General features: G+C 40.7%; 1 protein-coding gene across 3 annotated transcripts in view; it reads right to left on the bottom strand.

The window, feature by feature from the left end:
* hlcs (holocarboxylase synthetase (biotin-(proprionyl-CoA-carboxylase (ATP-hydrolysing)) ligase)) overlaps positions 1-14614 on the bottom strand; it is a 192737-nt gene that overhangs the window by 55643 nt on the left and 122480 nt on the right. For all 3 annotated transcript variants that reach the window (XR_009511888.1, XR_009511889.1, XM_059968844.1), the window contains exons 7-10: positions 7468-7535; positions 5977-6137; positions 4518-4632; positions 2074-2287 (exon numbers count right to left, since the gene is read on the bottom strand). Coding sequence is in view for 1 of the 3 variants with exons in the window: in XM_059968844.1 (XP_059824827.1) it covers positions 2074-2287; positions 4518-4632; positions 5977-6137; positions 7468-7535 (558 nt within the window). In the remaining 2 variants the exon portion in view is untranslated. The remainder of the gene's footprint in view (positions 1-2073; positions 2288-4517; positions 4633-5976; positions 6138-7467; positions 7536-14614) is intronic.

Here is a 14614-nt window from a genome sequence, read left to right as displayed (position 1 = left end):
GTCCATGCGGACTACGTGACCAACTTTCAGTGAAATTAACCGTAAGTGCTTCTGGACTGCATGCAAAATCCACCACATGCATAGGAAGAAGCAGTTATGCTTCAAATAGAATGCCCTCATTAGTGCCTGTCTTCTGCTGCAGGTGTAAGTGAAAGGTCTGGGCAAGACAGGAGTCTGTGCATAGGCCTCTCACAAAAAATGGTGCAGAGAGCTCAGTCGAAGCACCTCCAGACCTCAGCACTGCGGCAAGGTCAGAAGGTGTTAAATCTATCAAAGGGTCTGAAGACTTGAACCATAACTCTATTCCTCTCTCCACGGAAAGAATGCTGCCCCACTTGTTGAATATTTCTAACACTTCATTTTTATCTCAGATTCCCAGTTTTTTGATTCTCACTATCAGTGCTATGTTAGTGGAAGTGTTTGGGAAGTACATATTTCAGACATTATTTTAATAAGCAACATAAGATAGTAAAGCATTAAAACCCATCACCACAGACGTGAAGTGGAACTAGCTCAAGACTAAAAATTCAAAGTTAAATAAAATTTATTATTAGAGTACATACATGTCACCAATAACAACCCTGAGATTCTTTCTGCTGCGGGCATACACAGCAAATCTATAGAACAGTAACTGTAAAAAGGAACAATGAAAGCGCAGGCGCACAGAAGAAAACAAGCTGTCGAAATGTAACTATAAATAAATAGTAATAAATAACAAGAGCATGAAATAACAAGATAAAGAGTCCTTAAAGTAAGATCACTGGTTGTGGGAACACCTCAATGATGGCATAGGAATACTGTCACCATTTTAGATGTGCAATGATCAGAAGTAGATGATCAGGATACCGACCCAAATGCAACACTGTCAAGCAGTTCCAAATGCACTTGCTCATGTGAAAATTAGATTGTTGATATTTTGCCATGAAAGTAAAAAGGCATTTGCTAACAAGTTCTATATTAATATACACTCAGTGGCCATTTTAGTAGGTCTAGAGGTGGAACCCAGCTGCAGCCCATCCACTTCAAGGTTCGGTGTGTTGTGCATCTGGATATGCTCTTCTGCACACACTGTTGTCACACATGGTTATTTGAGTTACTGTCACCTACTTGTAAGCTTGAACCAGTCTGAACATTTTCCTCCGATCTCTCTTATTAATAAGGGGTTTTTGCCCACAGAACTGCTACTCACTGGATATTTTCTTGATTTTTGAACCACTTTCTGTACATTCTAGAGAGTGTTTTGTATGAATATCCCAGCAGTTCTGCCATACTCAAACCACCCTGTCTGGCACCAACAATCATTCCACAAAGTCACTTAGATTACATTTTTCCCCATTCTGATGTTTGGTCTGAACAACACCTGAACCTCTTGACCATGTTTTCATGCTTTCATGCATTGAGTTGCTGCCATATGATTGGCTGAATATATATTTGCATTAACAAGGTGTACCTAATAACGCAGCCACTCCATATATACATTGAATCCCCAGGCCGATTAAACAAATCTGTGAAGACAGCCTTGGACTACTGCTCTTTAAAGGCTAGAAAGAAGAATGCAACATGGCTAATGATGTTCACCTGTATGCAGCTGAATAGAAAATGATATCAAGAGCAGGAGGGTGAACTTTCAAGGAGGAGCTGAGGGAAAATTCCAGAATGATGTAAAGCTATCTTAAAATGATTATTGCGTTTCATGCCAGGGAACTGCAATTTCATTGATAACATAAAAAAAAACATAAGTAACATTTCTAGGTCAATGTTCTTGAAATTGTCCTGAACTTATAATTACATCTGAGAGGAGTTCATTTCAACTGCAATGAAAGTTTTTTGTCAGACGAAGTCCAAACAGCTATCTATAAATAACAATCTAACATGATATAAAAGCATAATCGTTATATTAATAACTATGATCTCCCTTCACATGTCAAACCAGGACTCTGCATAAAGTAAGTTCTAGGAAGAGAGGTAATCCTAATATTTTTAATTACTTACCTTATTTTGAAAGCAAGATTCAATATAATTGAATCTGTTCTGCAGAAAGCATAAACATGCATCTTCCACATCTTTACTAACCTGTGCACCCATCTCTTATAATAAAGTGGCAAAACTCCACTTGCCCCTTTGGTTTGGAAAGTGCTCATCAGATCTTCAAAGATAGTGACTGTCCTTGCCAACAGTTGGTCTACTCGAAACGGCTGTAAATGTGTCCCATGCGTTTTGTTATGCTGTTGAATGATATCATTGATGCAAATAGTTGGGTTACTGTTAGTTACGTTGAATCCACAGCCTTATGAAAAGAAAGCAAAGATTAAAATTTGTTTCAGAATGTAAAATCACAATCATACTTGATACTTAAGTGGATAAGTTCAAGTTCTGTCATTCAACCATACATGAATACCCATGAATACTGCCAAACAAAACAGTGTTACTCTGGGGCCAAGCGGCCAAAGCTCATATAAGATATCAGTAAAATACAGTCAACACAAGAAAAATATATAGTCCAAGACCTCGAGTCCATGAATGTTGCAGCAATCTGCAGTCGAACACAATGCAGCTTAAGATTATCCATAATTCTGGTTATGAATATTACAGTAGATTAAGATTCTGCCTTATTTTAACATTTCAACCAATAGATAAGACCATTATTTAAAATTCAAATTGATGAAATCTATAAAATTTAGCTCAAACTAAGCCATCTCAGCTTTGACAATTCTGTACAAATAAGAGTATTTGTACAAATTCAATAAAGTTTTCATTGAAAATGCTTATTTTGCTTAGGCTTTCTTTATACTAGCATAAACCTCGAGAATATAAAATCCGTTTATATTTCTGCATACCGTATCCGCTGGACATTATGGAATACAAAACAACTGCAGGAGAACATGTATAAAAGGACTGCTGATTTGAAGAGAAAAATCACAATTTGGCAACAGCTTTTCTCAAGGTCATGCTTAAACAGTCAAATTTGTATTTATTTAAGTTGTTAGGTTTATATTCAAAGATGCTATTCTAGAACAAAATGTTTCATTATTACTGTTACATTTATTGATGAAATGAAGTAGATATGATGAGATATGCTCATTGATTTTTTGGATACTGACGAGGTGATATTTTTTCTCTGAATGGTAGTGTAATCACTCGAGATAAGAATGATGTTCTTCTAAGTTGGAAATTCCCAACTTGGGGCCCAGGAACCCATTGCTTAATTGTATTGGCCCACGGCATAAAAAAGGTTGGGAACCCCTGCCGTAAGTGAATATCTACTGGTGGGTCTTCATGTGGTATAGAAGCTGATTGGGGATCCACACACTAAGGGCTTCCAGACCTCACAATCCTACCTCACTTATCACTTGCTGATCGCCATGAGATTTACTCTGGGATATTAGAGTGGATGAAGAACACCGATGCACGACTTTGTTTAACATGGGGAGGCTGATGCACAAGCAGTCACCGCACAGTCCTTGACAGATCAGAGTCAGGGTCCGGCGGCATGGAGTGCAAGATGACTGGGGACCCTTCACTACTGAAGACCTCCCCTGCCTCTCTGCCTTGTGATGTGCCATCATCTCCCACCAGCAGCTCCATGACTGAGGTATTGATTGGATTGCTCTTTATCTGGAACCTTCCTGCTCACCTTACTACTTTTGGTGACCCTACCAGGAGGTAAGTGCCAGATAGCTAAACTCCAGATGGCATCATTCCCAGGGATCTCAGGAACTCATACTCCTCTCCACCAGGACAAGGTGACGATCCTTGGAGAAGATCCTCTCAATACAATTAATCCTCTGACTATTAACCTTCCTTAAATGAACACTCTTTTTATACAGTACATGTTCTCCTGCAGTTGTTCTATATTCCACAGTATCCAGTCTTTAGCAGATTCAAAAGGAACAAAAGGTTTTGTTCTTATTTGTCTGATCCCAATGCCATTCAATAACATTTTGAAACAAAAACACACATGACCATGGAATATAAAAGTGGGTTCTCATAAAGCAAACCAATATGGCTGAGTTATATGGAGGAAAACATTTGCTAATCTGTTTTGCTCACTTCTGTCCCAGAGGAGGGAATTTGGGGGTCTAAGTACCTCATTGTTTTGCTCTGTTTCTGTGTGTAAGGACAGATTTGGGGAAAATGCCTGTTGCTTTTTTGTTCGTATTTTTTGCAGGGAGGTGAGATCTGGGTGTTGATGATCCTGCTGCCTTTCTTTTCTTTCTTGGTTTCATCACTACCCGGAGAATTGAAGGATTTCAGAGTTGTATAGTTTGATAATAAAATTAACCTTTGAATCTTTAATACGAGCCACAACTATTTGCTCAACTTGTAGCATCCTGTTTAGGTTTGTCTGATACACAAAGAATATCTAATATGGAAATTTATTGAAAAATACTCAACTTCTGAAATACCAAAGTGGTTTATGTTCATTAATTAAAATATATCTTTGACAAATCAGATATGGCATTCAAGTGAAAGTTCTCTTTTTAGATTTTTTACACACACACACATTTTGTACTTACCAATAAGTATGTGAAAAGTTGTTCCCATCAAGGTAGAATTGACCAGGACACCACCCAGTTTCATGAGATTACCGTAGTAGATGTCATTTGGCCACTTAACCTTCAAATCAATGTCCTAAAGAAACATGTATTACATATTAGATTTTCCATTAATATAGCACAATGCAGAAGAAGTAAAACGTTAATTTCAGAACTAGGTAATGAAATATCCTAACAGAAGCTCATGACAATAATTTGACCTCAGCCTGCTGACAAAACCATCTTACAATTATTAACCATTCCAGTTCTTGATAAAATCTTTTCTTCCTTTGCTATCAAACTTAGTAATCAAACATTTTTCACTGATTTCGGGTAGTGGACCATCGCGAGCAATGAGGTCCACTGACATCCTTGGGTGGGTGTGTTTGTTATTTGTGTGTCTGGAGGTGACTGATGAGTCCAGTCCGGACTGCGAAGTACCTCCCACACGTGGGGCAACTGTATGAAGGCTCTGTGGTTGAGGTGCCTGCTGCTCGCTCTTTCCGCGGTTGTCATTCCCTTTTTGCCTCAGCATTGCCATTCTTTTCAGTTTTGGGGGCACCTTTATTGACGAGGCTCAGCCAGGATGAGCGATTCAAGGCCGCACGTCCCCAAGTATTGTGATCAATCTCAAGGACCTTGGATCATTTTTGCTGACCACCATGAGAGTTCCCCAAAGAACAACTGCTTGGGGGTGCAATTGTCTGGCATCCTGACGACGTGGCCCGCCCATCTAACCTGATGTGTCATCGGCACTGTGGATGGCGGGCATGTCAGCTGCAGACAGCACTTGCGTGTCAGGAATTCGGTCTTTCCAACTGATTTTCAGGATGTTCTGTAGGCAGGACAAGTGGAAGTAGATCCGACTCCACGTACGTCTCAAGTAGGAAAATAGAACTAATTTGAAGATCGAATCAGCCACGATCCTCTCAGAGTTATTCATTCTAATATCCTCCCCTATTTCTCATACAGCATTCTTCCACTTCTCTCCATCCTGCATCTACTCTTGTCCATCCTATTTCTTTGTAGCGTCAGAAACAGGCACTCCTAGCGGACACATCATTCCCAATTCTAGTTTTCCCAGTTATCATCTCTGCTGTTGAAGGATCAGTCCAACCTCCACAGTCCTCACCTACCTCATCATTCTATCTCTTCCGCCCCCCGCTCACCTTTACTCCAATTCTGAACTTTATTCAGCTCTCTTCTCCAATTTGTCTTCCCTCATTTTATTGAATTTCCATTCTCTTTCCCATCCCTATTTTGCCGTGTCCCTTAACTTTTCTATTCACAATATATTAATCTCCTAACTCTCATCCTTGTCAACTTACTTCCTTGCCCTTAAATCTACTTGATTTGAATACTCAATTCACATATGCAAAGTGAGGGAGACTGCTGCAGGGTAAGTATTTTTACATTATGAAAGAGCGGAGGTTTGACAGACCTCATAGCCTGGAACGGAAAGCACAGACTCCACTGCAGCCAGAGCGACAAGATGCTGTAGGAATGAAATGTTCTGTCCAAGTTGAGAGTGCATGTCAATCCTAACATGCATTGTGAACATAGCACTGCCAATAGGACTAATCCATATATTTTGTCCACGACCTGAAATTAAAACCCGAATCAAAATTAAAATAGATATACTGAAAACATTATGGAAAACAAGCATTATATTATAAGCACTTTCCTCTGATCTTTTAATCACTTTGATTCAGATATGAATTCATCCCAAGATGATGCAATGATATTTTTTTTATCCTAGTCCTGGACATAAACATGTTGTATGTCAATCTTAACTCTTTCAGCTACATTCTCTCTCCTGTGCACCAGATTTTTTGTAGGTTGAACCCCCCTCCCCCCCCCCCCCCCCCGTTCTTGAGTTAATCTCTAATGTCGTACAACTATAGCAGAGGAGCCATTTTTCCAAAATGAGATGCTAAACTGGGGCTCCAATTTTTTAAGTTTAGGTAAAATATTTCTGGGTACTCTTTCGTGGAAAGGATTTCACCTTATCAACATTCTCCTTCAACTTCATTATAAAACTATCAGAACCTTCATACTGCTTTTCCTGGGCTTCCGTCTGACTAAATTGAGTTCCATAAACTCCCAGATTATAATTGTGACTATCCTTTAAAAGCACTGCACTGACTCTACGGTACTTAGCGATTTGCAATCTTTAAAACCCCCAAAGAAAACCAAGTAAAAGATGACCGTTGGTCTAAGGAAGCCACAAAGTTGGAGTAGTGAGATCATGAGGGAAATAAGATAAAGTCACAACATTTAGAAAATAAACCTTTTCTTTATGACAGATTGCTTTTTAAAAAAAGGCACGAGTTTTATCAAGAAATAGTGGCAGAAGGCTAATATATACCATTCTGTAATGTCCATTTTAATTTCCCACTTTCTGGGTATTTGCACTTGTGTCTGAGCAGGTGTCATGCCCAGACCAAATCCTACAATTCCAAAATCATATCATATTTTAATCTATCAAACAGTACAGAAATATACTATTCAACTCACTGCTCCATCATGAACTCTTTTAACTAAACTGCTGTTCTTTTTGTTTTGGACTTAAACTATTCCACAGAGGTAAAATATAATCCTCGTTTGAAAATCAGTACTGACTTAGATTTCACCATTCATTGTTGTACATTCCAGATAGTAACAACTCACTAAGCTAGAAAAAAAATTAAACAATCAAATGGCTTTATAATGTCCTGAGATGATGTGTCCTGTGAATTCCCATCCTTTCTGCCACTGGCAACATTCTGTCCTCAACTATTCTATCAAAACACTTTGTTGATTCATCTCTCAGCCATCTCTGCTTTAAGGTGAACAACCGTGATTAAACTGCAAATGCTTCAGCTGCACTGTAACTCGAGAAAAAATGTTATTTCCGAAGGCTGGGAAGAAAAAGGAATGAAAAACAACTGACCTTTGCCTTGTGTTTGTCGAACTGCAATGGCAATTAACCCTATTTCCTCTGGCAACTGAAGCATCAACCTGTGAATTAAGAGGAAAATGTGGTCAGCTGAAACAGGGGATGGATAATTGGAAACTTATTGTAGTTGTTAAAATGTCTAGCAATTTAAACCTGAAGTGAAAATCTTCTGGGATTGTGATAAAGTCAACAATTAAAAAGATCACAATTACTTCTTCCTGACTTTTAATAGGACCATGGGAACACATATTACTTTAATTTCAAAACATTTATTAAGTCATTTTAGGCCAAAAACATCTCTTCTTGCTTAATGACATATTACAACTTAATAAATTTCAATTACAATATTATTATTAGTCTTTCCAATCAACGTTCAACACTCTTCATCAAGCACTGTGGCTTGGCCTGATATGCTTAACATAAAACATTACAGCACAGTGCAAGTCCTTCAGTCCATAATGTTGTATCAACCTTTTAACCTTTTCTAAAGTCAATCTAACCCTTCCTTTTCCCTCAGTTTTTCTATCACGTGCCTATCAAAAGTTGGTGCTCTGCTAAACATAAATACAATAATGTAACTACTGAAAAATACTGAATTAATTCAGCTTGAGACAGAATTTCAGTCTTAAATCCAGGAACAGTGAAAGAGTGGGCTGATTTTCAACATGCTGTTTTTTAAGTACAATAAAAGGAATTCATGCAATGAATTAGTTCAAGTAGAAAAGGGGAAGAGATCCTGTGCAGTGAGTATTGGGAGTTAGGAATGTCGCTGAACAGCAGGACCTCCAAGGTAGTAATCTCTGGATTACTCTGGATGCCCCATGCCAGTCGGAGCAGGAACAAGATGACAGTACAGATGAATGAGTGGTTAAGGAACTGGTGCAGGGGGCAGGGTTTCAGGTTCGTGGATCACTGGAACCTTTTCGGGGCTGGGAGAGACCTGTACAAGAGGGACAGGTTGCACCTAAAATAGAAGGGAACCAAAATCCTGGCTGGGAATTTCACTAGTGCTTCTTGAGAGTGTTTAAACTGGTTCGGTAGGGGCTTGGGAAACAGAATCGGATCAGAAAACGGACATTTAGAGGAAGTTAGGTGTTGGGGCTAGTGAAAAAAAAGGCAGACGGAAAGTAATAGGTGTGGTGGGGCAGATAGTTTGAAGTGTGTATATATTTTAATGCTAAGAGTATTATGGGTAATGGTGATGAACTAGAGCATGGATCATTCAGAGTAAGAACATGGGTGACACTTCACCAGTGAGTCTGTTGGGGTCATCTACTGTATCTGGTGCTCCTGGTGTGGCCTCCTGTATAATCAATGAGACCTGACATAGATTGGGAGACCACTTTGCCAAGCACCTACGCTCCATCCACCAGAAAAAGTGGAATCACCCAGTGGCCACCCATTTTAATTCCACTTCCCATTCCAATCTGTCTATCCATGGCCTCCTCTACCGTCATGATGAGGCCACACTCAGGTTGGAGGTGCAACATCTTATATTCTGTTTGGGTAGTCTCCAACCTGATGGTACAAACATCGATTTCTCAAACTTCTGGTAATGCACCCCACCCTTTCACCTTTCCCCATTCCCATTTCCCTCTCTCAGCTTATCCTCTCCCAACAGATTTCCCCTTCTCCAGCCCTGTACCTCTTTCATCAATCAACTTCCTTTATTTCACCCTTTCCCCCTCCCAGTTTCACCTTTTCACCCATCACCTTGTGGCTCTTCCTTCCCTCCCCCAACTTTCTTACTCTTACTCATCTTTTTCCCCCAGTCCTGATGAAAGGTCTCAGCCAAAAACATTGACTATACTCTTTTCCATAGGTGCTGCCTTGCCTGCTGAGTTCCTCCAGTATTTTGAGTGTGTGGCTTTGGCTTTGACTTCTCTTGTTAGCCACAGTTGCCTCATCTTTCCTTTAGAATACTTCTTCCTCTTTGGGATGTATATATCCTGTGCCTTCAGAATTGTTTCCAGAGATTCCAGTCATTGGTGCTCTGCTGTCATCCCTGTCAGTGTTTTCTATTCCAATCAAGTCAGGCCAACTCCTCTCTCATGCCTCTGTAATTCCCTTTACTCCACCGTAATACTGGTACATCTGACTTTAGCTTCTCCTTCTCAAATTTCAGAGTGAATTTGATCAGATTATGATAACTTGCTCTCAAGGGTTCTTTTACCTTAAGCTCTCTAATCAATTCTGGTTCATTACACAACATCCAATCCAGAATAACTAATCCTCTGGTGGGCTCAACCATGAACCGCCCTAAAAAGCCATCTCGTAGGCACTCTAGAAATTCCCCCTGCTGGAATCTAGCGCCAACCTGATTTTCCCAATCTACCTGCCTATTGAAGTCCCCCATGACTATTGTAACCTTGTCCCTTAGGCATGCATTTTCTATCCCCCGTTGTAATTTGTAGGCCACATCCTTACTATTGTTTGGGGGTCTGGATACGACTCCCATTAGGGTCTTTTTACCCTTGCAGCTCCTTATCTCTATCCACAATGATTCAACACCTTCCAACCCTATGTCACCTTTTCTAGTGATTTAATTTCATTTTTACCAAAAGAGCACGCCATCCCCTCTGCCTTCCTGACTATCCTTTTAATACAGTGTGTATCCTTGGACATTAAGCTCCCAGCTATAACTTTTCAGCCGTGATTCTGTGATGCCTACAGCACCATACTTACCAATCTGCAACAGTGCTGCAAGTTCATCCACCTGATTCCATATGCTACATGCATTTAGATACAACACCTTCACTCCCGTATTCATCTTTTTCGATTTTCTCCACCTTTTATGTTGCAGCTCATCCTGTTGACTGCAATTTTGCCCTGACAGCAATTGATTGTAAACCAGCTACCTCATCGTTATCTGCCTTTCCTACAATACTTCTTGCATTGAAATATACACAGCTCAGGACACAGTCACACCATGGTCAACCTTTTCATTCCTAACTTTGTCTGAGGTCTTCCCCCACAACCTCTCCAACATCTGTTCAGGCACTCTAGTTTCCATTCCCCTGCAACTCTGGATTAAACCCCACCATGAAGCATTAACAAACCTTCCTGCTAGAATATTAGTCCCCCTCCAGTTCAGGTGCGAAATGTTCATTCTACACAGGTCCCACCTTCCCTGGATGAGAGCCCAATGATCCAAAACTCTTATGCCCTCCTTCCGACACCAAAGCCTTAGCCACTTATTAGATTGTATAATCAGCTTAGTTCTGGCCTCACTAACACGTGGCATGGGTAGTAATCCTGAGATCACAACTCTGGAGGTCCTGCCTTTTAATGTAGCACCCAACTCCCTGAACTCACTTTGCAGAAACTCATCACTCATCCTACCCATGTCATTGGTCTCTACTTGGACCACGACCTCTGGCTGTTCACTCTCCCACATGCCGAGGACTTGATCTGAGATGCCCCGGACCCTGGCAACCAGGTGGCAACATACAATCCTGGAATCTCGTTCTTGCCCACACAATCTTCTGTCTGTTCCCTGAAGTAACAGATTACCTATCACCACAGCATGCCTCTTGTACTCCTTTCCTTTCTGAGTCACAATTATATGGATTAACTCTGTAACATTTAACCTCATCTGCACCTCCTCTAAATTCCTAGACATCCATACTCACCCCATTTTCCCACGACCTTAACAGGGATAGAGTTCCTCGTGTCCTTATCTACCACCTCATGAGCCTCCGGCCCCAGCACATCATTCTCCACAACTTTTGTCATCTCCAAAGGGATCCTACTGCCAAATACATTTTTACCACACTCCCCCCCCCCACCCCACCCAACTCTCTGCTTTCCGCGGGGATTATTCCCTCTATGATTTTCTTGTCCATCTGTCCCTCCCCACTAATCTCCCTCCAGGCACTTAACCCTGCAAGCAAAGCAGCCTAAGTGTTACACCAGCCCATTCACCTCCTCCCCCACCCCCATTCAGGGCCCTAAAGAATCCTTCCAGGCGAGACACTTACAAGACACTTCTGCTGAAATCGTCTATTGTATCCGGTGCTCCCATGTAGCCTCCTCTACATTGGTGAGACCTGTCGTAAATTGGGGGACATCTTTTCGTCAAGCAACTCCACTCCATCCGCCAAAAGCAGAACATCCTGGCGGCCCAACATTTTAATTCCAATTCCCATTCCCGTCGAGACACGTAAGTTCATAACCTCCTCCTGGGCCACAACAAAGCCACCCTCGGGGTGGAGAAGCAACACCTTAAATTCCGTTGAGTAGCCTCCAAACTGATGGCGCAACTATCAATTTATTCTTCAGTTTAAAAAAATTTCCCTCACCCTCCCCTCTTCTTCTATTCCTTATTCTGGCCTCTTACCGCTTCCCACCTGCCGATCACGTCCTGCTGGGACCCCTCTTCCTTTCTCACATGGTTCACTCTCCTTTCCTTTCAGGTTCTTTCACCTCCAGTCCTTTACCTTCCCCACTCACCAGGCTTCACCCATCACCTTCCAGCTATTCTCCCTCCCCTCCCCATCACCCAACTTCTTATTCTGGCATCTTCCCCCTTCCTTTCCAGTCTTGAAGATAGCTCTCAGTCCAAAACATTGACTGTTTGTTCATTTCGATGGATGCTCTCTGACCTGCTGAGTTTCTCCAGCAAATGTGACATTGAATATTAACCCGCAGGGCTGACAAGAAGCTGAAGTTTAAATTTCCTGCTCAGAGGATTGATGCAGAGCTGAATCATATTTGAGAAACCTAAGCCAGATCACTTTATTTCCAAAGGGAAATTGACAGTGTTCAACACCTATTATTTACCCTGAGTTTCCTCACTTCCTTTTATTCTTCGTTGAATTTTCATTAGACTAAAAGTGGCTTCCTTCCTATGCACTTCATCTGAAGAGCAAACAAATGTGGCATTATACTGTGAATACCAAATCAGGCTTGTATCACTCATGCATGAAATATCAATATTCTCACAGAGCATAAAATATCACAGTACTCTGCATTGTAGCTCATTTGTAACTGGCTTAATCAGTAATTTGATAATCATTGATATTCCTTCACTTAAGTTGACACAAATCCTATCGGTAGCCTATTTCATAAATCAAGCACCGAAGGTTCAGAAAAGACAGTGACAGGTATTCTCCAGTGATATCATAGAAACACTGAAAACCTACAAGCACAATACAGGCCCTTCCGCCCACAAAGCTGTGCCGAACATGTCCTTACCTTAGAAATTACCTAGGGTTACCCATAGCCCTCTGTTTCTCCGAGCTCCACTTATCAGTGGGTATAGATTTGTAACTGAGAATGTATTCCAGGACGATGCCTGGTTTAGAGGCCATGTGCTATCATGAGAGGCTGGATAAACTTGGGTTGTTTCCTCGGAAGCACCGGATGCTGAGTGGAGATCTTATAGTTTATAATAAAATTATGAGAGGCCTAGGTAGAGTAGGCAGGGAGTATTTGTTTCCCATGTGTGAAATGTCTAATACCAGAGGGCATGCACTGAAGGTGAGAATGAATGGGTAGCTTCAGGGGGATGTGAGGGGTAAGTTTTTTTACTCAGAGACTAGTGTATGCCTGGAATGCACTGCCCGGTATGGAGGTGGAGGCAAACACATTAAGAGTATCTTAGAAGACATTTGGATAGGCACATGGATGTAGGAAAATGGAGGGATTTGGATGTGGTGTAGACAGGAAAGATAAATGTTTGAGAGTTTTTGATTTGCTCTTTAGCTGGTTCAGCACAACACTGTGGGCCGAATGGCCTGCTCCTATGTTATACTGCTCTGTGTTCTAAGTAAACGGCTGCTGAACTTCCACTTTCACCTGAGCTGTTTCCTTTCTCTTGTGCAATATAAAAATCCACATTCTGGTGAAACACACATTTATGTATCACTGCTGGGAAAAGTAAAGTAGTCCTTTGACAAAATTTTATAATTTTCCAGAGCCTGCCACTTGTATGACGCAGGTATAAAGGAGTAATGCTAACCTTTATCTTATCTGTACAACAAGTCTTAGTAATTAAATATTTAATATAATGACCAACATTGCATCAACAATAAAAAATTATGTAAATAAAATTTTCATTGCTATGATACTTTATGATCTTGCTCTATACTTTCAAGCATTTGCTCAAGTAGGAAAACAGGTAATTGTTTATCTTAAACAGGAGAAAATCTGCAGATGCTGGAAATCCAAAGCAACACACACAAAATGCTGGAGGAACCCAGTGGGTCAGACAGCATCTATGGAAATGAATAAACAATCAACGTTTTGGACCGAGACCCTTCATCAGGACTCATTTTCACAGTTTATCTGCCGACTCTTTATTCTTCTCTATTGGTGTTGCCTGGCCTGCTGAGTCCAGCACCTGCAGGATTTTGGAATTTTTGGAACTTTTGGAATTTTGTTTAATTTTCTTTTTAAATTCGATTATAATCAATTGTGACATCTGAACATGATGCACAATTAGGTGAAAAATGACTCTCCCCAAAAAGCCAGAAGTCATATAAAGTAGGTCTGATCCGGATTCAACAGAAAGAGGCAGTAAGATAGGGACTGTTGGGGTTGGAGATAGACAGAAGTTGAGGGATGTAATGTTAAAAATGACAAATTAGAGCTTACTCATTTCCATACCTCCATATGCCCATGTGTCTCCTCCTCTCATCTCTCCCTGACCGACTCTTCCCCCCCCCCAACTTCTCCCATCTCCCTCCCCAAACCCATCCGCTTCCTTTGGATTTCTTAATCTCACAGCTCATTCACCACCCCTCTCACCCGATCCTCATCAGAGGATCTATAAAAGACAAGATCTAGCATTTCAGGAGGATCGTAGTACAAGTTTTATGAACACAATAATTGTTTTGGGATCTAGAAAGAACAGATTTGAAGTTGCAGAGTGTTGTTCACATATTTTCAAGGTATTCTGCCCTCTTAAGGATTTTACTCCACAAATGCTGCCTGACCTGCTGAGTGTTTTGAGCATCTTCTGTCTTTATTTTGGGTCATGATTCTATTGTTGTACTATTGTACTATATTTTTTCCTTTATGAACCAATAAAACATCTCTTGGTAAAATATAATCAAAGTTCAATCTTATATTTTACATCCACTATCATTCTTTGATTTACCCAAAGAGAGGTGCTCCTGGAAAATGTTTCAATCAGTGA

This window comes from Hypanus sabinus, chromosome 4 (assembly GCF_030144855.1).
Source record: "Hypanus sabinus isolate sHypSab1 chromosome 4, sHypSab1.hap1, whole genome shotgun sequence".
NCBI classification, from domain to species: Eukaryota; Metazoa; Chordata; class Chondrichthyes; order Myliobatiformes; family Dasyatidae; genus Hypanus; species Hypanus sabinus.
Note: the sequence above shows the minus strand (reverse complement) of the source record. Positions and strands in the feature narration are given on the sequence as shown.